Source organism: Heteronotia binoei, chromosome 1 (genome assembly GCF_032191835.1).
Source record: "Heteronotia binoei isolate CCM8104 ecotype False Entrance Well chromosome 1, APGP_CSIRO_Hbin_v1, whole genome shotgun sequence".
Classification (NCBI taxonomy): Eukaryota; Metazoa; Chordata; class Lepidosauria; order Squamata; family Gekkonidae; genus Heteronotia; species Heteronotia binoei.
In genome coordinates, this window is record NC_083223.1 from 13,773,976 (window position 1) to 13,801,969 (window position 27,994).

General features: G+C 43.0%; 1 protein-coding gene across 1 annotated transcript; it reads left to right on the top strand.

Annotated features, from left to right (window-relative positions):
- The first annotated feature begins 1,369 nt into the window (after nucleotides 1-1,369).
- Nucleotides 1,370-27,849, top strand: LOC132566256 (cytochrome P450 2K6-like). Its single transcript, XM_060231103.1, has 10 exons — nucleotides 1,370-1,583; nucleotides 5,732-5,894; nucleotides 15,726-15,875; nucleotides 18,527-18,687; nucleotides 20,006-20,136; nucleotides 22,435-22,471; nucleotides 22,753-22,894; nucleotides 24,234-24,418; nucleotides 25,180-25,321; nucleotides 26,659-27,849. The coding sequence occupies exons 1-10, from the start codon at nucleotides 1,401-1,403 to the stop codon at nucleotides 26,844-26,846; spliced, it is 1,482 nt and encodes a 493-aa protein (XP_060087086.1). The 5' UTR covers nucleotides 1,370-1,400; the 3' UTR covers nucleotides 26,847-27,849.
- The last annotated feature ends 145 nt before the right edge of the window (nucleotides 27,850-27,994 follow it).

The window sequence follows — 27,994 nt, forward strand, 5'->3', positions numbered from 1 at the left end:
CACAGGTTCCTGGCTCCCGGAGACTCAGCGTGCGAGGACTATCGCCCGAGGCTGGGTAAGTGCAACTGTGCACCCCCACTGTCCTCCCCCTCCCCTTGCTCAAGATCGGGTGGTGTGCAAGCTTCTCCAGCACTTGAACCAGGCAGTGGGCTCAGGCGGGGGCATTTGCTGGTCCCACTCCTCTGTGCTGCTGCCTGCTCCCTTTCCTTGGTCTGTCCTCTGCCATGTTCCCACCCCCCTGGCAGGGCACGGGGGGGGGGGCTGATGAAGTGGATGCATGCCCAGTGGCTTGCACTCTGAGTTCTGCAGCCCCTGGGGGAGGTGTTCCGTGCACATGACAACGGGCACCAGGGTGACACAGGTGTGGGTGTGTGTCTGCTGGACTTGGTGGTCTGCTCACTCCCAGACACACATTCCAGCTGCTGTCTATGGCAGTGAACTCCTGCACTTTGTGCTTCCTATATGTCTGCACATGCCTCTGCCTGTCTGCCTGCCTGCCATTGGCAGAGTCTCTTACAGTGGGAAGGTGTGAGGGGATTGACAGCATCTGACACGCAGGCCTTCCACCCCCTCTCCTGGTCACATGTAGTGGGCTGGCCAATCCCGTGGTCCCGCGTGACCCTGTCTCTCCCCCACCCCCACCTCAGCAGCGGGCCAATTGCGTGGTATTGGCATAATCACCATGGTGATGGCTTCTCTCTTGCTTCCCTGCCCACACTCACCCTCCCTGCCTGGTGTAACGTCTCCCCTTTGGGAGCCGACTGTGGCCCATCTACGCTAGTTCTATACTCGAGCGCAGCTACACGACAGTTCTCAGGATTGGGCTGCCCATCTCCCAGAAAGTTTAGTCTTTGCCCTTGCAGCAAAGAAAATACGTGCCAAGGTGGCAATGCGAAGGGATAACTTTTAGATTTATGTCTACATCTTTATTGTTGTTGCCATTGTATTGCATCCGTTGTTATACCCTTGTTATACCTTACATGATACTTCGTATGCTTTAACTTCTAGTTTACTTTCCTTTTTTTTTTTTTGAGATTTTTGTAGATTTGTAACAGTCAATAGTTAACCAAAATATTCAATGGCAACTTTGGACCCAGGAGATAATTAACTAGTGTAGCCTTCTACATAATATTGAACAGAACTTTCAGTCAGGAGAGTCAAGTTTCCATGTGATGAATTAGACGCCACCCATTCAAACAAAGGGTTTTTTAGATGAAGCACACAGAATATTGAGGGATGTTTCTTTGAAAATGCATGGGTTGGATGCTTGGTGAGAAGTTATACTGGACTGTGTCTACATAAACAAATCTTTTGGCTCATTTCAGGGGACAGACACACCTCTTGATCAAAATTCATTGCAAATTTCTCTATAACCTTGACAAGCAATTTCTTAGCAAGAAATGGATTGGATGGATCCTCTCACTGTGTTGTTCCTATTTGCCCTTATACTTGCATTCCTTCGGGAAATGAATGATTTCTGGAAGAGCAGTAGCCAAAAGCTTCCACCAGGACCACGCCCATTACCACTCATTGGAAACCTTCACTTACTGGATCTGAAGAGGCCTTACAGAACCATGTTAAAGGTAACCTTTTTCCTTTTGTTCTAGTCTACTGCTGGTCTTGTAGGGCAGAGAGACCTTAAGTTTCTCCATCACAAACGTGAGCATTAATGTGAAGACAAATACGTCACACGACTTGCTTATGCATTAATAAAATGCACTTGATATATTAGTACTTCAGAAGTAATGCTGTAAGTTGAGTCTCTTCAACTAAACCATTGCAGGGCCAAGAACGAATTCATAGATGTTTACCAAGTTAAACAAAACCAAACATTCCTCAAATCCCAAAATTTAGAAGATAAGCTAATCTATTCCTGGAGAATCCATAATCCAGTTGAAAATAACTTTGTATTTTATTTCTGTTTTAACAGAACATATGGAAAATTGAATTGGGGAAGAGGACCCCATTAATAATAATGAAAAGATAGAAAGTTGGAATCAAAGCTATGTTGGAGGTAGATCATTCACCAGCGAGTCAACTTGGAACCTCACTCAGGTCTCTTCAGTGGGGCTTCCTGTGTTCCTAGGATTGCCCTGATTGGGACTAAAATTAGATCTTCATGTGAAGTTCATTGCCCTTTTGCTTCAATCTTACCCCAGCCATTCAGATAAAGAAATCATAGAAAATCTTCTGAAAGAGACTAACTCACAAACATCTATTAACTGTGCAAAATTCTTTGCAGCTGCTTATAGAATACGCCAGAGATCCACAGCAGCAAGTAGTTTTGTTTTATTTTAGGGCAAAATAGAATTTTTATCTAGTTTTATATTATCTCTCTTGATTGATACCTCTTTGTTTTATTCCGATCTATGGTCGTAATAAATATATCCATCGATTAATTAGATCTTCATTGAAACCTCCGCAGTCATACCTTGAGGAATAATTTGGAAGACAGGGAAAGCTGTTAATAGATTCCTACAAGCTATGAGAGGAGAAGAAAGGTGGAGATGGAAACTGTTCTCGAGTTGCAGCCAGTGTTTCCAGATGCTAACACCAAGAGTTAGAGATGGGGAAAGTCACATGTCTGAATACTGATTTACATTTTTTTTAAAACCTCCCTACATATAGAAAACTTGCATCTCAGGGGGAAATGGTTCATCTTAGGTTAAGATGAATAGGAGTGTAGTTTTGGTTCTCTGGGTTCTGTGTAAACTTTATCTACAGGAGTATTCCCTCCTTTGCGAAAGGGCTGCGCTGGACATATTGAACTGGACACTTCAGTATTTTAAATTTTTGTTTCATAACAAACACAGAGCAAAGGGCTGCCAATTCTCAGGTGGGGGAAGGGGATCCCTCAGTTTGGAGGCCCTCCCCCACTTCAGGGTCATCAGAAAGCAGGGGGGGGGGGGAGAAGGAAAATGTCTGCAGTGCACTCCATTATTCCCAATGAAGACCTATTCCCATAGGGTGTAATGGAAAATTGATCTGTGGATATCTGGGGCTCTGGGAGGGCTGTTGTTTGAGGTAGAGGCACCAAATTTTTGGCATAGCATCTGGTGCCTCTCCTCAAAACACACTCCAAGTTTCAAAAGGATTTCACCAGGGGGTCCAATTCTACGAGCCTCAAAAAAGGTGCCCCTATCCTTCATTATTCCAAATGGGAGGGGAGGCATTTAAAAGGTGTGTGGTCCCTTTAAATGTGATGGCCAGAACTCCCTTTGGAGTTCAGTTGTGCTTGTCACATCCTTGCTCCTGGCTCCACCCCCAAAGTCTCCAGATATTTCTGGTTGGACTTAGCATTGGAGAAAGTTCCGAAAAGGGCAACTAGAATGATTAAAGGGCTGAAACACCTTCCCTATGAAGAAAGGTTGAAACGCTTAGGGCTCTTTAGCTTGGAGAAACGTCGACTGAGGGGTGACATGATAGAGGTTTACAAGATAATGCATGGGATGGAGAAAGCAGAGAAAGAAGTCCTTTTCTCCCTTTCTCACAATACAAGAACTTGTGGGCATTCGATGAAATTGCTGAGCAGACAGGTTAAAACGGATAAAAGGAAGTACTTCTTCACCCAAAGGGTGATTAACATGTGGAATTCACTGCCACAGGAGGTGGTGGCGGCCACAAGCATAGCCACCTTCAAGAAGGGGTTAGATAAAAATATGGAGCAGAGGTCCATCAGTGGCTATTAGCCACAGTGTGTGTGTGTGTATATATATATATATATATATTTATATTTGGCCGCTGTGTGACACAGAATGTTGGACTGGATGGGCCATTGGCCTGATCTAACATGGCTTCTCTTATGTTCTTATGCAACCTGGAAGGCTAAGCACATGCTCTGTGTCCTCCCTGTGGCTTGATAAAGTGACAACACCCACCCCCACACATCATCTCCTTGTTCTCCATTGTAGCCAGGAAGGTTTGAAAAGAATGGAATCTACTACTCAGCCGACCGACAGGAGATCTGTAGCAGGAATTCCAGGGAAAAAAACTGCCAGGCATGGAACCACACAGGTCAAAAAACAGATTTTATTGACGCGTCAGAGCTCAACGGTCTAGTGACCAAAAGAATTGAGCTGCCTCTAATTCTTCACACACGAGCATATATACCTTCAGAGTGGGTTTACAAAAAGCAGCTTATTAACATGAGGTTTGCCACCAATATTTCCTGCGCAGGTGGTTAGCTTTGTGAATCAAGAATGTTTTTCTTAGTAGAAACGTAACACATCATGGAGACAGAACCTGCTCCCTGTCTACTTCTAAGCTTCTACGTGGGCTCATTTCTATAACACTGACTTTTCAAGCCATGTGGCAGGAATCTCGTCCACTAGGTACTTTTCTAAACACAAGCATAGCATACATTTCTTGTTCTCTCTCTGTCTTGCGGTTAGGGCATATGCTTGCTGTCAGCTCAATAGTTCACTTAAACTTTTCAACTGCCGCCTCAGATCCTGTTGGTGTAAGCTCTTTTGGGTGCCCACGGGAGAAAAAAAGTGGGGAATAATTAAATAAAATGAAATACACTCTTCTGCACTTTGAAAAGTAGATGTTAGGGGAAAGCAATCCAATGTAGTTTTTCCCTGGTGTGCTAATTTTTTCTGTGTGCTGTGTCCGAAGACCTCTGCTCAAACAGTTGGTGTGGTGTTATGCCCCTCAAAGGTGTGTGTGTGTGTGGGGGGGAGGAACTGAAAGAGTTCAAGAGAAACTGACTTGAACCAGCGGCTGTGGCAGAACATGTACAATACTTATATGTTTTCCTTTTGGAACTTCTCCTCCAGAGACCATAATACCATCAGGAAAACAGTTCAAATATAGAAAGTACCAGTATAAAGACACTGACTGATTTCGCACTAGGGCTTGTTCTGGGTGGAGAGCCCTTTTGCCCCCGGTGCTTCTCTTGGTTTTCGCACAAGCTGTCCCAGCTGGCATGCACAAGCGGCTGGCATGCCGCTTTTCTGTGGCAAGCAGAAACCGCTCGTAAGAGGATCTCACTTGCTGAGGAAAACTGGCACACCAACTCACAGCTCCAGGGCAGCTTGTGCGAAAACCGAGAGACACTCCGGGAGCAAAAGGGTTCTCCACCAGGAACAAGCCTCGTGTGAAATCAGTCACTGTTACCTTTTTCTGTTGAATTTCTACCTGCTGTGCAACCGTTTAAAACCTTAAATGCCTGGATGTATTTGTAAATATTAAATGGTGGAGAAAAGTGCTGTCTTAGTGCTTACCATATCACTCTAGGATGGGGAAAAAATGTTGTGTCCCTTTCACAGAGGCTGAATATGATCTTTACCTCCATGCAGTTGAAAGCTTTGGCAACACATTTCCACACAGGAACTCCACTCCAAACTCTCCAGGAATTTCCCAACCCAGAGTTGGCTACCCTAGCATCTATTTAAGAGACATTTCTGACATTTTTCTTGTGTTTGTATGTGTACATATTTATTTGGTTGACTAATTTTTACCAGATGTGTCTAGTATTTTTGTTGACACCCTCTGGCAACCCTAGCTGGTTGATTGGAACCAGGGGTGGAATTCTTGCAGGAGCTCCTTTGCATATTAGGCCACACCCCCTGATGTAGCCAATCCTCCAAGAGCTTACAAGGCTCTTTTTGTAAGCTCTTGGAGGATTGGCTACATCAGGGGTGTGTGCCCTAAAATACAAAGGAGCTCCTGCTAGAATTCAACCCCTGATTGGAACTCTGTTTCTTATTTATCTTTCCGTTCATTGCAGTTCTCTAAACAATACGGCCCTGTCTTCAGGCTCCAGTTTGGATTCCAGAAAATGGTGATTCTGGCGGGCTACAAGACTGTGAAGGAAGCTTTGGTGAACCAGGCAGATGCCTTTATGGACAGGCCCGTGATCCCAGTGTTTGAAGAGTATGATCGTGGCAATGGTGAGGTCCTTCTTTCTGGAGAGTAGTTAGACTTGCTTACATGGGTAGAACTGTCACCCATGGAGAGTCTGTACTGAACATTATCCTGGGAGATATGCAAACTGGAGTTTTCCTATCTATAGAATGAGGCTGGATTAAACTGTTCTGATACAAGCCCTTATTTCCAGCCCCCCAATCCCGAGGTCAAAGAACAGCCCCCAAAAATTGAGATCATGGGAGACTTCTGGGTTTGAGTCATGGAGGATTGAGCTGCTTCTCAATAGAGGAGCAGACCAGAGCCTCTGTTCTGGGCAGAGAAGGTGATCCTAACACCTGCTGCCTACTTCTCCTAGGCAAGGAGAAGGCCAAGACATGCTTTTGAAATTCTGAGGGGATTTACTTTGGCTGACGAGGAATCCCATTGGGGTTCCTTTTTGGCTTTGAAGAGTCCCCGGAGAAGGGTTGCATTCCAACGTCTACAGAGGACTTCTGGGATCGTTAAATTGACTTAAATTCATCAAGATTCAAAACTTCTTTGGAACTGAATAATATATATTTCTGAAGAGAACAGTGTTTGAAAGGATAATGACTTAAAGGTAAAAAATCTTTATCTATCACTCTGGGACTAAAATAAGACTTATTTGAAACAAAAATAAAGGTCTGGATTCAACGATATTATTTTAAAGCAAAGAAGATAAAGGAGGGGGCGAATTTGGGACTAATGAAATTAGAGAAACAAGTTTAAAAGAGGAAAAACAACTGTTGTTTGAAATACCTGTGATCGGGCGAGACAACCCCCTCCGAAACAGAACTACTGACCAGAAGGATGTCACAGGAAGTGGTGCCACAGAAGTAACGTAAGAGCTCTCAACCATAGAAAATGAGACCTCGTGGCAAGAAAGGAAGGAAGTAGCCATTAAGAGAAGGGAAAACTGTAAGCCTCCTAGCCCTCTCTAGGATCAGAATCATAGAGAAACACCGGCGGCCATTAAAAGAAGGTCAAAAGTTTAAAACATTTTAAAAAGAAAATGGGACTTTAAAAATCAGCCGAGCCGGCAGATATCATCATTATAAGGTAAAATCTATTGGACTCTATGTTTTGAATCAATTTTGGAGCACTCTAGAAGAAAAAGGAATTTTTTTTAAAAAGGGGGGCAGAAAAGCCACGGATGCCATTTTGAAGAAAATAAAATTTTAAAAAATTAATATCTCAACCTAGGAGCTTCTGGGAACAGCGATTTTGGGCTCATTTGAAAGGGCATGCCCTAATCTTAAAGACTGTATAATCAAAAATCAATTTGGTGAGGTCAACTTTGGAGCCTATTTTTACAATGGGCAGGCAGTGATGTCTTTCCATAAATCAGGAGCAAAGCAGATTCGTATGAGGGCTAGGTCACCTGAGGAAGCAAAGATGTCTAAATGGCAAGAAGCAATAGAAACCATGGAGGCAAGATTGGCAAAAGTAATAAAAGACTCAGCAACTGAGAGCAAGAAGGAATTAAAAAAAAAGACATTCAATCCAGTGCTGAGGCGGTTAAAAAGGAAATTAAAAAAGAAATTGAGGATCTCAGAAAAGACTCTCAAGCAGCGTTTAAAAAAGTGCAGGAGGTAGAAGAAAAGGTGAAAGATCATGATGTTAAAATTCATACAGTGGATTCCACTATAAAAAAAATGCAGGAGAAAGCAGTACTACAAGATTGTAAATTAATGGAAAACCAGATACATTTGAGAGGGGTGCCTGAATCTGTTGAGACTGACTTAAGGACATATATAATAAAAATTATTGCTGAATTTTTGGGGGATGACCCTGATGAAACCAGTTATTTTTATGATTATATCTACAGGGTCAAATCAGAATATGCCAGAAAAAATAAACTACCAAGAGATGTGGTAGTGAGACTGGTGACAAGAGATATGGTGGGAAGGATCCTAAGTAAACAATTTGAAAACACATTGGAGGTGGATGGCAGCAGTGTAAAAATCATGAAAGAACTGCCAAGGAAAGTTATAAATGACAGAAGATTGTATAAAAAACTGACTGACAAGCTGAGAGAAAATGAAATGAGATACAGATGGATGCTTCCAGAGGGTCTAAGTTTTGAATACAAAGGAAAGAGATTTACAATTACAAGCACTCAAGAAATGACAAATTTTTTGGAGGAACATAAGGAATTTGGGGGTACAGATTAAAAAAAATCATGATGGATTACAAATTAATATCTTGGAATGTAAATGGACTAAATTCACCACAAAAAAGAAGGGCAACTTTTCATTGGATTGGGAAAGAAAAAATGTAATTTGCCTACAAGAAGTAAATATCAAACAAATGGATTACAAATTTTTATGGAATAAACAAATTGGTGTGGAATTTTATTCATTGGCTAAGGAGAAAAAAAGGGATGTGGTTTTTTTATATTAAACAAGAATTAGATACAAAATTGATTTTAAGGATGTTGATAGTAGATTTATTGCGGTGGAAATGATGTTGAATCATAAAAGAACTTTGCTATTGGAATTGTACGCCCCAAATGGAGCAAAAGACTTTAAAGACATTTTGCAACAACTAGAACAAGTGACATATGAGCAAATTTTAATGGGAGATTTTAACGGAACAGTTACAAATATTCTGGATAGATCTGGGGGAAAAAATAATGAAGGAAAATTACCAAAGTCATTTTTTGATCTAGTAAAACAAGAAAGTCTGGAAGATATAGGGAATTTAATCATAAAGAACGTGACTACACTTTCTTTTCAGCAAGGCATAATTCTTTTTCAAGAATCGGCATGTTATGGATTACAAAAAAATTGAGACTTATAACGAAAAAAAAAATAGAGATTCTTCCTGAAACAGAGGCAGACCATAATCCATTAATGTGGTCTGCAAGACCCGTAAAAAAGATTTTAAGATGGCGGATAAATGAAGATTTGCTGCAGAAAAAGGATGTAGTAGAGTCTCTGGAAAAGGAGACTAAATCTTTTTTTTTTTCAAATTAATGAAAATGAGGACATTCAATTTCAAACAGTGTGGGATACATATAAAGCGGTAATGAGGGGCATCCTAATTACATTGAATAATCAAGATAAAAGAGCCAAAGACAAACAAATGATGGACATTCAGAAAGAGATTGGGAAGAAGGAGAAGGAGCTTAAAAAGAGGCCTGGGAAAAAGAAAATTATAAGGGAGATTACAATATTACAAAGTCAATTGAAACATTTGTTAAACAAAGAAGTGGAATGGAATTTAAAAAGACTTCAACAGAAATCTTTTGAAGGAGCAAATAAGCCTGGAAAATACTTGGCCTGGCAAATGAAAAAAAAAAAAAAAAGGGAGAATAAAGTGATTAACAAAATTGTATCGGGAGGCAAGGAATTTGTTGACTAGGAAGGAATTAAAAGAGAATTTTATAAACACTATGTCAAGCTGTTTAAACGTCAAGAGGTGGATAAAGGAAAAATTGGCATATACTTACAGAAAATTAAAGTAAACTCCTTAACCGAAAATATGGAGAAGGTATTAAATGAACCAATTTGAAAAGAAGAAATAGAGGTGGCAATTAATTCAATGAAATTAGGGAAGGCACCGGTCCAGATGGTTTTACAGCAAAATTTTACAAAGTCCTCATGGAGGCTCTACTATCAAAACTTCAGAAGTTGATGAATAATATAAGAATAGATGGGAAAATACCTAATACTTGGAAAGAAGCAGTAATTTCATTGATACTGAAAGAAGACAGAGATGCCACGAACGTAAAAAAGTACAGACCAATTTCATTACTTAATAATGACTATAAAATATATGCTAGAATATTAGCAGAACGCCTTAAACAGCATTTGAATAATTTCATTAAAGAAGAGCAAGCAGGATTTCTTCCCAGGAGGCAAATTAGAGATAATATCAGAACAGTTATAGATATTATTGAATATTATGAGAAACATCCTGAAAAAGAAGTAGCATTATTTTTTGCTGATGCAGAGAAAGCATTTGATAATGTGCATTGGGATTTTATGTTTGCAGTGATTGAGAAATTGAGATTGGGAGAAGATTTTATAAGGATGGTGAAAGCGATATATATTGAACAACAAGCAAGGCTCTGTATAAATGCAGATTTGACGGAAAAAATGATAATTAGCAAAGGAACAAGACAAGGTTGCCCTCTATCTCCATTGATAGTTATAATGACTTTAGAGGTATTGCTTATGCAAATCCAAGAAGATAAAGAGATTGAGGGACTGAAATTGAAAGGTTTTTCTTAAAAATACAGAGCGTTTGCAGATGATGTAATGTTTATAAATGAAAATCCCACTCATGTAACACCATTGTTGCTTCGTAAGATACAAGAGTATGGAGAATTGGCAGGCTTTTATATAAATAAAGAAAAATTGAAAATTTTGTGCAAAAATATGTCAAAGAACAGACAGAAAGAACTACAAAGCTTAACAGAATGTGAAGTGACCTCCAAAGTAAAATATCTAGGTGTGGAAATCACAACAAAAAATATTGACTTGTATAAAAATAATTATGAGAAAATTTGGCATAAGATTGATGGAGATCTGATAAAGTGGAATAAATTGAACTTGTCTATACTGGGCAGAATTTCCGCAATTAAAATGAATGTTTTACCAAGAATTATGTTCTTGTTTCAAACAATTCCAATAGTGAAGGATAATAAACAATTTAATAAATGGCAAAGGAAAATTTCAGAATTTGTATGGGCCGGGAAAAAAAACAAAAATGAAAATGAAAATGCTGACTGATGCTAAAGAAAGGGGAGGTTTCCAATTGCTGGATTTAAAGTTGTACCATGATGCAGTATGTTTGGCGTGGATCAAGGAATGGATGACGTTACTAAATAGAAAATTGTTAGTACTAGAAGGTCATGGAAATGTTTTTGGTTGGCTTGCCTATTTGTGTTATGGGAAAAGTAAGATGGATGTCTTTTTCCTCACATCATTATCTAAGAAGTAGTTTATTAAATACCTGGTCAAAATACAAAAGATATGGGGATGAGAGGAAGCCGCTTTGGATTGTGCCAACAGAAGAAATGAAGTTATATTCAGATATCAATGAAGAGAAGTGCTTATCATATAAACATTTGTTAAAAATACATGGAGGAAAGGTGGAATTAAAATCAGCGGAAGAACTAGAATATAAGTATAATTGGTTTCAACTGCAACAAATTAAGAGTTTGCTTGAACACCATATTAAAAATGATGAAATAAAACAAGAACAAACAGAATTGGAGAGAATGCTGTTTGGCGATAATGAAAAATTAATTTCAAGAATTTATAAACTACTATTGAAATGATCTATGGAAGATGAAGTAGTTAAATCTCAAATGATAAAATGGGCGATAAATATAAATAAAGAAATACAGATGGAATCATGGGAGTATCTATGGAAGAACTCTATGAAGAAATCGACATGTTATAATATTAAAGAAAACTGTTTTAAAATGGTGTATAGGTGGTATATGACACCTAAGAAACTGACAAAAATGAACAATCAGGTGTCGGATAGATGTTGGAAATGTAAAAAACATGAAGGATCTTTCTACCATATTTGGTGGACTTGTGAAAAGGCAAAACAATTTTGGCAAATGATTCAGCAAGAGATGTCAAAAATTTGGGGCTATAATATTAAGAAGGCACCAGACATCTTTTTGTTGGGATTACAAATGGAAAACTTTCTGAAAGAAGATAGAACGGCAATTTGGTACATGCTTTCGGCTGCAAGGACATTATACGCGCGGATGTGGAAGCAAGACAAAATACCAGAAAAATGGGACTGGACTTTGAAAGTCATGCATAGGTGTGAAATGGACAAGCTTACAAGAATCTTAAAAGAATATGATTTAGAGAAGTTTAAAGATGAGTGGGGAAAATTTCAAAAATATGTTGAAAAACAACGGAAGGTTAAAGGATATTTGGAGATTTTTGAAAATAGTTGAATTTTAGAGGAATAATAAAGGGTTAAAAAACGAACATAATTTTCTTTTCAACTTATTCTGTTAAGGATTACAGTCAAAAAGTGAACTATGTGAGGATATTATTTTTAACTACTTTTTAATGATAAGGACTATAATGAAGATGGATTATAATTATAGCATATGTTTTTTTCTTTATTTTCTATTCTATTTTGGTTATAAGACTTTTTTTATGAAGATTCTTAAATTGATAAAATTACTTTTTTATTTTTTAAGCATTTTAATTAAAATGCACCGGTGGGGGTCACGAAAAGGGGGGGGGAGGGAGGAGGAAAATGTAATGTATTTGTATTAATTTTTTTTAATAATGGATGACTATTATCACAATATATTGCAGAATAATAAAATTGTTTTCAAAAAAGAAAAAAAGAAATTGAGATCAGGGAAACAGCACAGGGGAAAGGGTTCAAAAACAGAGGCACAAACGACAGTAGCAGTGGATTCATACCTTCATCAGATGAGGACTTCCCTCATGCAGCTCTTTCACTTTCTCCACAGGATGAAACTTTCAGATTTTTTTTTTTAAAAATCTTTAGCAATGCCCTAACACTACAAGGCCAATAGCACAGGCTGGCCCTATCTCGTCAGACCTTGGAAGCTAAGCAGGGGTCGGCCCTGGTTAATACTTAGATGAGAGACCACCAAGGCAGTCCAGGGTTGCTATGCCGAGGCAGGCAATGGCAAACCACCTCTGTTTGTCTCTTGCCTTCAAAACTCCAAGAGGTTGTCGTAAGATGACTGTGACTGAATGACACCTTACACACAGAGAGAGGGAGAGAGCACACAATGTCCCATCCCTGAGTAACGAATAGGGAGGCTGGTTGCAGGGAGAGCGTGAAGGAAGGGGTGGACGTATTGAAGTTCACATCATGGGAAGAGGGAGAGTCATGATGGAAGAGTGCTGTCTCCTTAGCCTGGCATAAAGGACGATTCCACAACCAGCAAGAACAGAGTAGATGGGGTGAAGCTGCAACCTATCTCAGAAGTGGCTGGAATTCTGGGAAATCTTCACAGCCCTAGTAGAGTGACCTAGAAACATGCTTGGTTATATGGAAGGAAGCTGGCTCAGTTCTCAGGGACAAACAGTGGGACCCTGCAAACATTGTATTTCTTTCCTGTATTTCGGTCCTGCTTTTGCCCGTCGTTGAAAATGTTTCACGATGAAACAAGGAACTTATCTTTCTCCTGCCCACCCTCCCCCATTCCCAATATTCCTACCCATTAGTAGGTGAATGTTTTAGCTTCTGCAACTAGAATGATGGCTCTTCTACAGTCCAAGAACCAGACAGTGAAGAACTAATTACTGTTCTGCGTATCAATATACCTGATATTCTGCATGTCAATATACCTTAGGGTGGCCATAATATCTGCAGGCCAGCCAGGGACACCTTGAGGGGGGAAGGAATGTGTGCGCGTGTGCCGCCGGAAACAGGAAGTGACATCACTTCCTGTGACATCATTCCCCCCGCCACCTGCCAGAAGCAGGAAGTGACATCACTTCCTGTGACATCATTTCCCCCAAATGACATCATTTCCCCCAAATGCCACTGCCGGAAACAGGAAGTGACTTCACAGCACTTCCTGTGACGTCCCCCAAAATCCCCCAAATATCACCGCCGGAAACACCAAGATTATTTATAGAGAGGGAAAGGGGGAAATAAAGTTAAATAAAACTCTTTTTTTACTTTTTTCAAAGTGAGAAGACTAGAGAGAACGGGTTCCACACTGAGAAGCCAGTCAGATTCCAGTGAGATTCCAGTGAGACTGTGCTGCATAATGCAGCTTATTTATTTTGTCCTGTTTACTCTGTTGGCTCTATCTGCGCCACCTTCATCACTTTCGGGGTGTGGATCCTCCAGTGGGGTGGTCTCCCGACTCCCTCCGCCGGCTGTTTCTGATACGCCTGCACCCCCTCTTTCATTTGATATGTGTCCCGTGCGGGTGCCACCCTCCCGCCGGGAGATGCCGCAAAATGAGCCCCCTTGAGGCTTATGGAGGCAGGGCTCGGGGGAAGCGAGCTAGACTGCTGTTCTTTTGAGGGGTTATAGAGTGTTTTGAGCCCGTCCCTGTGGCATCGGTCCCATCGTTGTGGGACCGAGGGGGCCGGCGCAGCGGCCCGCCGAAGCAGCCTGTCACTAATAACACAGGTCGAGATGCAGGACAGGAACCCGGAAGTGACCGACAGGCTGCTTCAGCCTGAAGGAGGGAAGGAAGGAAGGAGGGAAGGAGGGAGGGAGGAAGGAAGAAAGGGAGGAAGGAAGGAAGGAGGGAGGAAGGGAGGGAAGGAAGGAAGGGAGGAGAAAGGGAGAGAGGGAAGGAAGGAGGGAGGGAAGGAAGGAGGGAGGGAGGGAAGGAGGGAGGGAGGGAAGGAGGGGGGAAGGAAGGAGGGAGGGAGGAAGAAAGGAAGGATGAGGAAGGAAGGAGGGAGGGAGGGAAGAAGGAGGGAGGGAAGGAGGGAGGGAAGGAAGGAAGGAAGGAGGGAAGGAGGGAGGAAGGAAGAAAGGGAGGAAGGAAGGAGGGAGGGAGGAAGAAAGGAGGAAGGAAGGAAGGAGGGAGGGAAGGAAGGGAGGAGGGAAGGAGGGAAGGAAGGAAGGCCCCTCCCGCCAGCCCCCCCCCCGCTTTCGGCCCCCTCCCTCCCTGCCTGCCGGCTGCCGCTTACCTTCTCCCAGGGCGCGGCCTCCCCTCCAGGCGGGCGGGCAGGCTGGCCAGGAGGCGCAGCGGCAGCTGGTGCTGCTGGCGGCTGAGGAGGAGGCGGCCGAGCCCACCGACCCGGGGCCTCCCGCCACACCGCCGCAGGCGCCGCCGGCCCGCCGCCGCCTCCGCCGCCACCTCCGCTGCCTCCCCACGCCAACGAGAGGAGCCGGCGGACCGCACGCGCGGTCGGGGAAGGTGGCGAGTGAGGGACCGAGTGTCCCTGCGCGTGCGCACGGCGGTGTGGCGGGCCCTACGCCACCCACTCTCCTGGCCCCGCGCATGCGCAGAGCCCGCCACACCGCCGTGCGCACGCGCAGGGACGCTCAGTCCCTCACTCACCGTCTTCCCCGACCGCGCGCGCGGCCCGCCAGCTCCCCGCTGGCTAAACCGGGATCTCTAATGGTCCCGGTATAGCCAGCCCGGGAGGCGGGAATTGGGGGCCAGAATCGGGACTTTCCCGGGTGACCGGGACAATCTGGCCACCCTAATGAAAAGCCAAACATTGAGGAACCAATAGCTGTTCTGCATGTCAATATACCTGATATTCTGCATATCAATATACCAAAAGGATCAAATGGCGAGGAACCGATCTCTGTTCTGCATATAAAGGTAAAGGTAGTCCCCTGTGCAAGCACCAGTTGTTTCTGAATCTGGAGTGACGTTGCTTTCACAACGTTTTCATGCCAGACTTATATATATGAACATATGAAACTGCCTTATACTGAAGCAGACCCTCAGTCCATCAAAGTCAGTATTGTCTACTCAGACTGGCAGTGGCTCTCCAGGGTCTCAGCTGAGGTTTTTCACACCTATTTGCCTGGACCCTTTTTTGGAGATGCCGGGGATTGAACCTGGGACCTTTTGCTTCCCAAGCAGATGCTCTACCACTGAGCCACCATCCCTCCCTTTTTGCTTTTTACGAGGCGGTTTGCCATTGCCTTCCCCAGTCATCTACACTTTCCCCCCAGCAAGCTGGGTACTCATTTTACTGATCTCAGAAGGATGGAAGGCTGAGTCAACCTTGAGCCAGATACCTGAACCAGCTTCCGCTGGGATCGAACTCAGGTCGTGAGCAGAGGGCTCCGACTGCAGTACTGCAGCCTTACCACTCTGCGCCACGAGGCTCTTACATTACATTACGTTCTGCATATACCTGGTTTTTATTTCTCTCCAGGTCTTGTTTTTTCTAATGGTGAGAACTGGAAAGTGATGAGGCGGTTTGCGATAAGCACGTTAAGGGACTATGGGATGGGCAAGAAGACCATAGAAGACAGAGTTGTTGAGGAGTGCCATTTCCTAATACAGAAGTTCGAAACTTTTGAAGGTAAGTTTTGTGCAGTAGAGCACGCTGCTCCCAGTTCCATTTGGCTGAAAGCCTCTTTATTAACAGTAACTGTACTCCTCTCCAGAAGAGATATATCGTTTCCCCAGCCCCTTATCTATCGAATCTGGCAATTCCATCCCATAGAAGGGCCTTTCCCATGGCCCGATGTAACACTTTTCCTTCTGCGGTCATAGAGGGTTGCTATAAAAAGGTGCCTGTGGCTGAGCGTGTTTGTCTGTGTGGCACAGGTAAAGTAGAAACTGTTGAAAATACTCTGCTTGTGCGTAGCCTATATAAAGAAATACGAACCAAATACGAACCCTTACTGGTGAAATGTATGGGTCTTTCAGACTCTGAATTAAGGAATATAATTCTGGCAGATTCTAACTACCAAGTTACATTTTGATTGCAGCCTTTAGAATTCGCAAAGACTACACAAAGGAGTCATAAAAATGTCTCTTACTTTGCATTCTTCTTCCTTTATTTTCTCCCCAGCCCCATCCCATCAAGAATGCTATAAGCTCCCCTCTCTCCTTAAATACCTCCTTCTTAAGTCCTTGTATATTATACTATAATACTCTCATTGGCTGCGCACTTTCTGTATTTTATATAAATTAGTTTGTTTTGATCTATTAACAGTAACTGTAGGACAGGTAACTTGGCCATTGGCATAAGGAATAACAATACTTACCTAAGTAGTTTCTTGTCCTGGCCTGGTTCTGCAGATTCTTAGTAGGCCCTGCATTCCTGCTAGGCAGGGAGACTGAGAAGAGAAGCACTGAGCCTCTCCAACTCGCTCTATTGGGATAGCCTCTTAAAGAGGCAGTACACCACAGTGAGTTGGCTTTTTCACCTTTGCATGACTTTGACATGGTCAAAGAACCAGAGAGGATTGTGAGGCACTCCAAAGGGACCTGTTGAGGCTGGGTGAGTGGGTGTCAATGTGGCAGATGAGGTTCAACATGGACAAGTGCAAAGTAATGCACATTGGGGGCAAGAATCCCAACTACAAATACAAGTTGATGGGGTGTGAACCGGCAGAGACTGACCAAGAGAGAGATCTCGGGGTTGTGGTAGATAACTCACTGAAAATGTCAAGACAGTGTGCGGTTCCCAATGCTGGGAATTATTAGGAAGGGAATTGAAAGCAAATCAGCCAGTATCATAATGCCCCTGTATAAATCGATGGTGTGGTCTCATTTGGAATACTGTGTGCAATTCTGGTCACCACACCTCAAAAAGTATATTATAGAATTGGAAAAAATCCAGAAAAGGGCAACTAGAATAATTAAAAGTTTGAAAAACTTTCCCAATGAAGAAAGGTTAAAACGCTTGGGGCTCTTTTGCTTGGAGAAACGTTGACTGCGGGGAGACATGATAGAGGCTTACAAGATTATGCATGGGATGGAGAAAGTAGAGAAAGAAGTACTTTTCTCCCTTTCTCACAATACAAGAGCTTGTGGGCACTCAATGAAATTGCTGAGCAGTCAGGTTAAAATGGATAGAAAGAAGTACTTCTTCACCCAAAGGGTGATTAACATGTGGAATTCACTGGCACAGGAGGTGGTGGGGGCTACAAGCATAGCCAGCTTCAAGAGGGGGTTAGATAAAAATATGGAACAGAGGTCCATCAGTGGCTATATTTGGCCACTGTGTGACACAGAGTGTTGGACTGGATGGGCCATTGGCCTGATCCAACATGGCTTCTCTTATGTTCTTATGGTCCTGTCTAGAATTCCCCCTTTGCACACTGCAGAGCATTCTGTATAGGGTTGCCAAGTCCAATTCAAGAAATATCTGGGGACTTTGGTGGTGGAGCCAGGAGACTTTGGTGGTGGATCCAGGAGACTTTGGGGGTGGAGCCAGGAGCTAGGGTCTGGCAAGCATAACTGAACTCCAAAGGGAGTTCTGACAATCACCTTTTTAAATGCTTTCTTTCCATAGGAAATAATGAAGGATAGGGGCACCTTATTTTGGGGCTCATTGAATTGTACCCCCTGGTCCAATGGTTTTGAAACTTGAGGGGTATTTTGGGGAGAGGCACTGGATGCTATACTGAAAGCATGGTGCCTCTATCTCAAAAAATAGAAGAAGAAGAAGAAGATATTGGATTTATATCCCGCCCTCCACTCCGAAGAGTCTCAGAGCGGCTCACAATCTCCTTTACCTTTCTCCCCCACAACAGACACCCTGTGAGGTGGGTGGGGCTGGAGAGGGCTCTCACAGCAGCTGCCCTTTCAAGGACAACCTCTGCCAGAGCTATGGCTGACCCAAGGCCATTCCAGCAGCTGCAAGTGGAGGAGTGGGGAATCAAACCCGGTTCTCCCAGATAAGAGTCCGCACACTTAACCACTACACCAAACTGGCTCTCCCCGATCAATGTTCCATTATTTCCTATGGGAATAAGTCTCCATAGGTAATAATAGAGTTCCCAGTAGCCATTTCCCTCCCCCCCCCCGCCGCTTTCTGATGACCCTGGAGTGGGGGGGGGGAAGGCCTCCAAACCGGGGGCATTGGCAACCCTAATTCTGTGTCAACACAGAATGGATGAGAAATGCTAGCCAAGCACATGCAAGCTACTGCACGAAGCACAAGTGATACAGATGTTAATTCCATAACATAAAGTTTTCATTGTAATATTTGTTCTGTAGGAAAACCATTTGAGGCTACTACAATCATGAATGCTGCTACTGCCAATATTATAGTGACCATCTTACTTGGCAAGCGATATGAATACGAAGATCCCACGTTTATAAGATTACTGAACTTGCTCAATGAAAACATCCAGCTCATTGGGAAGCCCTCGGTCAGGGTAAACTATTTAAAGTTTGGTTTTAAAATGGCTGAAATACCAGTACAAATACCACAGGCAGGTCTATTTACATATTCACTCCTTGAAAGATTCAGTGCACAAATTCAAGATACCGGGGCTTTTTTTGGTAGAAAAAGCCCAGCAGGAGTTCATTTGCTTATTAGGCCACACCCTGATGTCATCATTGTTTCACACAGGGCTTTTTGGGGTAGAAAAAGCCCAGAAGGAACTCATCTGCATAGTAGGCCACACACCCCTTGACACCAAGCCAGACGGAACTGCATTCTTGTGCATTCCTGAACAAAAAAAAGCCTTGGCAGACACAAAACGTGTTCAGAGAAACCTGCAACTTACTTGAAATGTTTAGGAATATATTTGTGAAAGTCCTTTGAGAACGGTACCACTTTAAGTGCTGCCTGGGTCTAAGACAACCTCTGTTACTTGCTGTTGCTTGAAACAGTAATGACAGAAAGAGTTACGAAGAGGTCGATGTCACACGCAGGGTAATGTCCCTTGCGGTTTTGCCTGGAAGTGATATCCCAACTCACGGCAATGCCAGCCAGCCATCCCCATGACCCCGTTCCTAATCTCCTAGTGGTTCTACAACCAGATAATCCTAATCACTGCAATGCCTGGAAACAGGACTCTTTTTTTGTAGCAGGAACCCCTTTTCATATTAGGCCACACACCCCTGACGCATCCAATCCTCTAAGAGCTTACAGCAGATCCTTCAAGATGAGCCCTGTAAGCTCTTGGAGGATCAGCTACATCAGGGGTGTGTGGCCTAATATGCAAAGGAGTTCCTGCTACAGAAAAAGCCCTACCTGGAAACCAGCAAGAGAGTTTGGGTGGCAGAGCCAGATTAACAATTAGACCAAGTAGGCACTGGCCTATGGGCCCCCACACTTTTAGGGTCCCCGGCTCACTCCCCCCGCCTGGTTTCCCCCCTGCTTGCAGCCCTCCCAACCTGCACACTCAGCCAGCAACTGAGCTGCTCTTTGCTCGACTTGTCTGATGTAGTTGCTGCTGGCATTGCTGCCAAGTTTGCCTTTCTCTGCCTCTCCCCTACAGCTTAGTAAAAGGGACTTTTAAGAAGGTGCCTGCAGGATGCCGCAGGGGCTGTGGGGCAGGTGCTCAGACTCTGAGATAATTTGTGAGGGGGTCGCCAAGATTTCAACTGCCTAGGGGCCTCCACAGAGTTTAATCCGGCACTGTTGGGTGGTACAGCATCATGGGAGATTTTAGAATGCCTTTGAGATTTCTGCCTTGGCGACAGGATTTGGGGAATTTTTTCCTTTATCCTATTTTATTCTTTCAGCTGTACAACATGTGTCCTTCTCTGGGTTTCCTTTTTGGTGGTCGCAAGACCGTCCTGAAGAACAGGGATGAACTGTTCGCCTTCATACAGGCCACCTTCATAGAGCGCCTCAAAGAACTGGATAATCACAGGTGAACTTCTCTCACCCACTGATTTAAAGTCTCTTTTCCATGGGAATGCCAGGCCAGCTGGAAAGGAATGCAGTGTGGGGGGAGGCCGAGCAGGCCATCAAACCAGCTGGGATTTACACAAGAAAACCACAAATTAAATATGCCGCACAAACATTATTCCGCTTTTTTCAGGTCCCCGGTTGTCTTTCCCCTTATGTCCCTGAAACAAGAAAGGCAAACACTGGCATTTTAAAAAATGAAAAGCTGAGAATTCAGAAGAACTAACTGATAATGGTTACAGTTTAGTATGTACAGTGTTATTATACTATAGCACAATATCAATTATATGGTTGTTTTTTTTTAAAGCCCTCCAGTGGAGTGAGGGGGGGGGGCTGAGTCAAGGGTTGTGGCAAACTGGGTCTAAAATATTGGTCGCCAGGAGACATAGGGGGCCCACCCACAACTATAACAGTATCATTTCATTTTTGTAAGAAATAAATAACATTTTTTTAAAAAATACATTAAGTGGAAAAAAGGTACAATGAAAACTTTTGCAAAATAAATATATACATTTTTTAGTAATTACAGTGTACATATATTGTACAGTTTACTGGCAGTGTGCAGTAGATACTAAACGCAAATACAAGATTGCATTTTCTCCAGGGGAGCTGATCTCCTGCAGCTGGAGATCAGTTGGAAAAGCGGGAGATCTCCAGGCCCCACCTGGAGGCTGGCAACCCTAAATACAATGTAAATTTTAGCTGCATTACGGTAACAATACTGGAACTTCTATTATATTTTCAAGCTACTAAAAGGTCGTTCACATTTTCAACATATTGTCTAATGTTTAAGGGGGGGGGCCACTTGCCATCGGGCAAGATGACACCGTGGCCAGTCCACCACTGATCAAGGGAAATGGTGGTTATTTGGGCAGTAAAAATCTGTCTCTTATAGGGCTGCTAACTCCAAAATAATCTAGGCCCCATTGGCCTTCTTGTGCTGTAGGGTGTCAAGGTCTGAGTTGCAGAATTTTGGGAGATTATGAGATACAGCCTACGGAGAGAAGGGTTTGGGGAAGGGAAAGACCTCAGAAAGGTATAATGCCACACAACAACAACAACAACAAAATTTTATTTGTATCCCGCCCTCCCCGCCGGAGCAGGCTCAGGGCGGCTAACAACATAATTCAGGTTTAATTATAAAATTATACAATTACAGCACACCTCCCAATGCAATAGAAATTCAGAGTGTATTCTAATCCTTTACATGGAACATTCTCTACATTTAAACCTGTTCTAAGAAGAAGATGATATTGGATTTGTATCCCGCCCTATACTCTGAATCTAAGGGCGCTATCACACTGGGAAATTGACGTGATAGTATACTGTGGCGAAAAAACCCAATTCAGGCCGATCTGTTTAAGAGGAATCAGACAGACGCCGTTGAAGCAGCAGGATCCCGGCAGCGGTCTGTGCTTCCCTCTTTACACTGCTAGCCCGTCTCCGCTGTGGAAAGGGTGGTTTTTCTGTGAGGGACCCCTGTGTGTGCGCTTATGTAGAGAAGTGCACAAACGCATCGTGGAGAGGGGCTAGAAAAAAACAAACACCCTGACTGTGCCGGAAACAGCTTGACACAATCACACAGCTTTTCCGCTCATGAGTCTCGCCAGGACATTCAGACAGTCAATTCAGGGGGATGCTACCGGAAGAATCCAGGTAGCTTTTAAATGTGGATGGGAGCCGGCTGGGGACGGAACGAGAACGGGCTGGGCTCGGAGGGCAGAAGTACTAGTGTGAACGTGTGCCTTTGAATCGAACGGGAGGCATTCCTAGGTTGGGTCAAATCTCCTGTGTGAAACCACCGCATGAGTCTCAGAGTGGTCGCAATCTTCTTTACCTTCCATCCACCCCCCCCCACACACACACACACAGTAGACACCCTGTAAGGTGGGTGAGGCTGAGAGAGCTCTTTCAGCAGTTGGTCTTTCAAGGACAACTCCTACGAGAGCTACGGCTGACCCAAGGCCATTCCAGCAGGCGCAAGTGGAGGAGTGAGGGAATCAAACCCGGTTCTCCCAGATAAGAGTCCGGGCACTTCACCACTACACCAAACTGGCTTTAATCCTTTACATGAAACATTCTCTACATTTAAATCCTCTTTAATCCTTTATATGAAACATTACCTATATTTAAACTCTCTAATTCTGGAATCAAATAAAATTTCACTGAGCATTTGTTTAAATCATGGTAGGATAATTGATTGGAACGGAAATAATATATCAAGGAGCACCTGGGATACTTGCTAGATTGTTCTCCATAGGACATTGATCTGGACTTTTTTGGAAGGCTTCCAGCCTGTGCTCTCTTAGAGAAATTAATCTTTCATTATGTTTTTATAGTGCCCCTAATATGACATTTGCAAGACCACACTGGTTCCAACTTCATGGGGTTTTCCTAAAAAGTGTTTCTGTGCACCTGACATGATACCGTTAATTCCATCAGAAACTCCCCTTTTTCCAAACACTGCTTCAACTTTATCCTGTTCATCACAATCAGGGTGGGAAAAGGATCAGTGCGGATTAAACAGCAGGATAAACCCTTGAAAGGAATGTTCTTTCATCTTATCTCCTAGGAAAAGACCAAGAACCAGAGCAACAGATTTTTCCATAATGAAAACCTAAAATCTGTTGTCTCAAACTTATTTGGCGCTGGCATGGACACCACTTCGACTACCTTGGGTTGGGGCATATTGCTGATGATGAAGTACCCTGAAATTCAGAGTAAGTCTTCTTCAGTGATTGGTTTCCATTATTCTAGAATATCTGGACTCTGGTTATACATAGAGGTAAGAACAGGAAAACTCCAAAGACTGCTGTTGGATGTTACCTGAATGAGAGAGAAACAGAAACACGAGTGAGTTATACTTCCTGTTTTACCCCATCTGCTGTAATGTTACAACAGGGGTGGATTGAATTCTCTTTTAAAGTCACCCTCCCCCAAGATCCCAATCATGTTTAAAGAGTGACCCTCTACTCTCACTAAGGGCAAAATTGGAATAGCCATGGAAAAGATTTTGGGTTCCACCCCTCTTTCTCTCTCCCCCCCCCAAAAAAGTCTCCTGAATATCATATAAGAACATAAGAAAAGCCATGCTGGATCAGGCGAATGACCCATCCAGTCCAACACTCTGTGTCACATAAGAACATAAGAGAAGCCATGTTGGATCAGGCCAATGGACCATCCAGCCCAACATTCTGCGTCACATAAGAACATAAGAGAAGCCATGTTGGATCAGGCCAATGGCCCATCCAGTCCAACACTCTGTGTCACATAAGAACATAAGAGAAGCCATGCTGGATCAGGCCAATGACCCATCCAGTCCAACACTCTGTGTCACATAAGAACATAAGAGAAGCCATGTTGGATCAGACCAATGGCCCATCCAGTCCAACACTCTGTGTCACATAAGAACATAAGAGAAGCCATGTTGGATCAGGCCAGTGACCCATCCAGTCCAACACTCTGTGTCACATAAGAACATAAGAGAAGCCATGTTGGATCAGACCAATGGCCCATCCAGTCCAACACTCTGTGTAACATAAGAACATAAGAGAAGCCATGCTGGATCAGGCCAATGACCCATCCAGTCCAACACTCTGTGTCACATAAGAACGTAAGAGAAGCCATGTTGGATCAGACCAGTGGCCCATCCAGTCCAACACTCTGTGTCACATAAGAACATAAGGGAAGCCATGTTGGATCAGGCCAATGGCCCATCCAGTCCAACACTCTGTGTCACATAAGAACATAAGAGAAGCCATGTTGGATCAGGCCAATGGCCCATCCAGTCCAACACTCTGTGTCACACAGTGGGAAAAAAACAAAACAAAACAGGCACCATCACAACTCTGTGTCACACAGTGGCCCAAAAAAAAAACAGGCACCATCACAATCCAAGGGACTCCCACTCCAGTACTGGATCCCTGACTGGAGAAGCTTTTTCAAGAGCAGAATGCAAGATCCATTCATACTAACAAAGATGGTCCCAGTATATTTTGGAAATAATTGAAAACCAGAAACAAATTTAATTCATTGGGGGAAAATGTTCTGTTTTCTCAGAGAAAGTGCAAGATGAAATGACAAAGGTAATCGGGTCCGCTCAGCCACGGATTGAGCACCGAGCAAAACTGCCCTACACGGATGCAGTGGTCCACGAAGTCCAGAGGTTTGGTAATATTGCCCCTACCACTCTACCACGTGCCACCACTGCAGATGTCACTCTTGGAGGCTACTTCATCCCGAAGGTGATCGTTCTTTGCTCTACATTCTGTAGAGCTAAGATGGCACATTTGTGATTTGTTTGCAACCAACATTTAGTTTTGTGGAATAAGAGAGCCAGTGAATTGAGTTCTTCTGCCTTCCACAGATTGGTCTTATGGCAACAATGGGAACATGTCTGACTTTGCCTGAATTGTACCGTAAATTTGAAATTCTGAAAACGCTGTCCACCCAAGTAAAAAAAAAAAATGTTGCCATCATTCAGAGCCTTTTTTTAAAAAAAAAGATGAACTCCTTTGCATATTAGACCACACACCCCTGATGTAGCCAATCCTCCTGGAGTTTAGAGAAGGCTGTGTACTAACAGTCCTGTAAGCTCTTGGGAGGATTGGCTACAGGGGTGGAATTCTAGCAGAAGCTCCTTTGCATATTAGGCCACACACCCCTGATGTAGCCAATCCTCTTGGAGCTTAGAGAAGGCTGTGTACTAACAGTCCTGTAAGCTCTTGGGAGGATTGGCTACAGGGGTGGAATTCTAGCAGAAGCTCCTTTGCATATTAGACCACACACCCCTGATGTAGCCAATCTTCCATGAGCTTACAGGGGTCTTCTTACAGGGTCTACTGAAAGCTCCAGGGGTTCCTGCTACAAAAAAACCCCCTGTATTCATTGCATTTGAATTCTCATGTAACTCTGTTTGTAAGATGGCTTTTTTTTTTTTTTGTCTGAAGGATAGCTAATGTACTTGATGGGCCATCTTCAGTAACTCATTGCTTTACCATTTCAGGGAACATATATCCTTCCATTGCTGTACTCTGTGCTGTATGATGAATCCGAGTGGGAGAAACCCTTTAAGTTCTATCCTGAGCACTTCCTTGATTCCGAAGGAAAGTTTGCCAAGAGAGATGCCTTCCTGCCTTTCTCTGCAGGTAACTCTGTTTAGATGGATCCGGGTGGGCAGCTGTGTTGGTCTGAAGCAGCAGAGCAAAGCACCCTCCAACATACTCTTAAATCTGTCAGGGTCTTCTTCTATGTACTCAGTGATGATATCCACCATATAGCCTTTTAAGTCTGTGTCTTCTTTTTCAGGTACCCCTCTTAGACGCACTTGTGACTCCAGCAACTTACAGTCGTGTATTATGACCTTTTCTTGAATTTTTAGCAAGGCAGAGGCCTGTGTATCCACTTTCATCTCTACCTCTTTCACTTTATTTTGAGTCTCTTCCTTAAAATTCTCTATCTCCTTCTTAAGGTCTCCAACTTCTTTTTTAATATCTTTTTTTATTGCCAAATGCAATTTGTCCATAGCTTTTAACATTTTTGCCTCCAGAGCGTCAAATTGAGCCTGCATCTTGTCAAATGATTGGGCTCTTGCACGTGTTGTTCTTTCTACTGACATATAAAAAATCACCAAACCTTAAAAAAATCCCCACATAAAATTTAGCATCCAATCCAATAGCTTAGAGCCAGTTCTTTCAGATGAGACTAGTTTCGTTTTTCTCCCTTCTTCCTGAGCAAAGATATTGAATTTTAACAATTTTGACAGTTTTTCTCCCTTTTAAAATGGCAATCGTTATTTCTCTATGGTACAGTTCCAGCCTGTGGGTTTAACTGGTAGACCAGCTGCCCACATTCACCGATTTCAAAGAACACTGTTCCAGCTGGCCAGCTCTCGATTATTAGTTCAAGATCATTCTTCTTCAATAGTATTGACCACTGGGTTCCTATGTACTTTAGTCCGTCTTCATATTTACTTCTTTGTATTTTATTTATAAAAGCATTATAAATAAGCAGGGTGTCAAGTCTGATGTTTCAATAACGAGATCTTTGTTGATAAAAAGTTTCTAGTTTATTGTAACATGTTGCTAGGCTATAGAACGAGATTGAAAGACTGGCGAGTATACAATCAGAGCCAACATTTAAGGTACAGATCAAAGGAATTCTTGAGGGAGGGGCACTCTATGCAGGGCACATTCACACATTGATGTTACTATTTCGTTCTCAGGCCTGAGGTGGCCTTGAGCGTCTTCCTGGCACCAGGCTCTCCTGAGAAGGCTCTATAATCTTGTTCCCATATTCCCATTTCAAAGCAAGGCTACATAACAAAGGGTGGGAGGGGGGAGAGGAGAGTTCGAGCTAGCAGCATTGGTATACAGTGTGGTTTTACCCAGGATCCTTTTCCTGAACCAAAGAAATGGCTTAGCTACACACAAAGATTACAGCAGACTTGACACAGGGCTTCTCTGCCTCAACTACTTTGCTGCAGGTCGGAGAATGTGTGCTGGTGAGACCCTGGCCAAAATGGAGCTCTTCCTCTTCTTCGCGAGTCTCCTGCAGAGATTCACTTTCCAGCCAGCCCCTGGGATGTCGAAAGAAGACCTGGACCTGACCCCTGCGGTAGGGTTAGCTGTGTCTCCAATGCCCTTCAGTTTCTGTGCTTTGCCACGTTCCTAACATCCCGCCATGCTTAGTTCCTTCTGCACACCATCCTGCAACTATTTGCTTATTATGGACATTTGAGATTCAACAGAACCGGACAATCCTTTGTCACAAACCTTTGTATTTAGTTCAAAATATGAACTTCACTTCTTGAATTGTTTCCTGTACAGAAAAAAAAACAATTCCGCCGGGAACTGGTTGAGGCAGCAGAAGTCCTTATTCCATCTGCTTAGCGTCCCTTCCTTTCTGTGATGCTAACTTATTTTATTATTACATCCTTGGGTCTATAGCTGATTTATAGAATGTGCCCAATGGAAACCGCTGCCACCTATGGTATATATAATCATCATCATCAAAGTTTATTACAGTCTCACGACCAGAATACAGTATAAACATAATATGAAAGAATAAAAACAGACATAGACATACTAAAATAGAGATCGAAATTTGAGAACTTTTAAAATGCAATTCCCGCAGTCTAAGAATTAATGCACAAAACTCGGCAACTGAATGCGTAATCTCTGAATTCTTATCTGATAAGAAGCAATTAAGTTTTGCTTTGTTTGTATTAATATAAAAAGGTGTCTAATGGATTAATTGTTCTAAAACAAGCCTCCCTATAATATGAGCAACTGGGAAAAAAAATGCTCTACAGATTCAGCTTCACTTAGAGAGCATGAGCATAGCCTTTCAGAATAGGGGGTTTTATTGTACCTGCCTTGCATAACTGCAGATGGAAGGGCAGAACATCTAGCTAGAGAAAACGCCCTTCTAAAATTTCTTCTTTCCAATGAAGTCAGATATGACTTCATATCATATCAAATATCAAAAGCTCAGTAGTGCTTTTGATATTTAACACCCCAAGGTGGTACATATACTGTTTTCTTTTGTAAGTTTTAATTGTTTTAACCTTTGTTATTAAATTGTTTTAACTTTTGTTGTTATTCGCCCTGAGCCCGTTCACAGGAAAGGGCAGAATATGTTAACATAAACAAACAATAAATTTTTCTGCGTCTGATTTCTTGTATTGACATATAACAGATGTCTTCCTGTCTCCAGACAATGAAAATGAGGTGCGCTGATTGTATTCTTCCGGGTGAGGTACTTCCAATGGTACCACTATGTAGACAAAATAAATATTGTTAGTGTTGGTTTTACTCGTG

Coding starts and splice junctions, on each gene's coding strand:
- LOC132566256 (XM_060231103.1), top strand. CDS start 1,401: ATGGATTGGATGGATCCTCTCACTGTGTTGTTCCTATTTGCCCTTATA. Junction 18,688..20,005: donor TTGGGAAGCCCTCGGTCAGG/GTAAACTATTTA, acceptor TTATTCTTTCAG/CTGTACAACATGTGTCCTTC. Junction 22,472..22,752: donor TTTTGGAAGGCTTCCAGCCT/GTGCTCTCTTAG, acceptor TCCTAGGAAAAG/ACCAAGAACCAGAGCAACAG.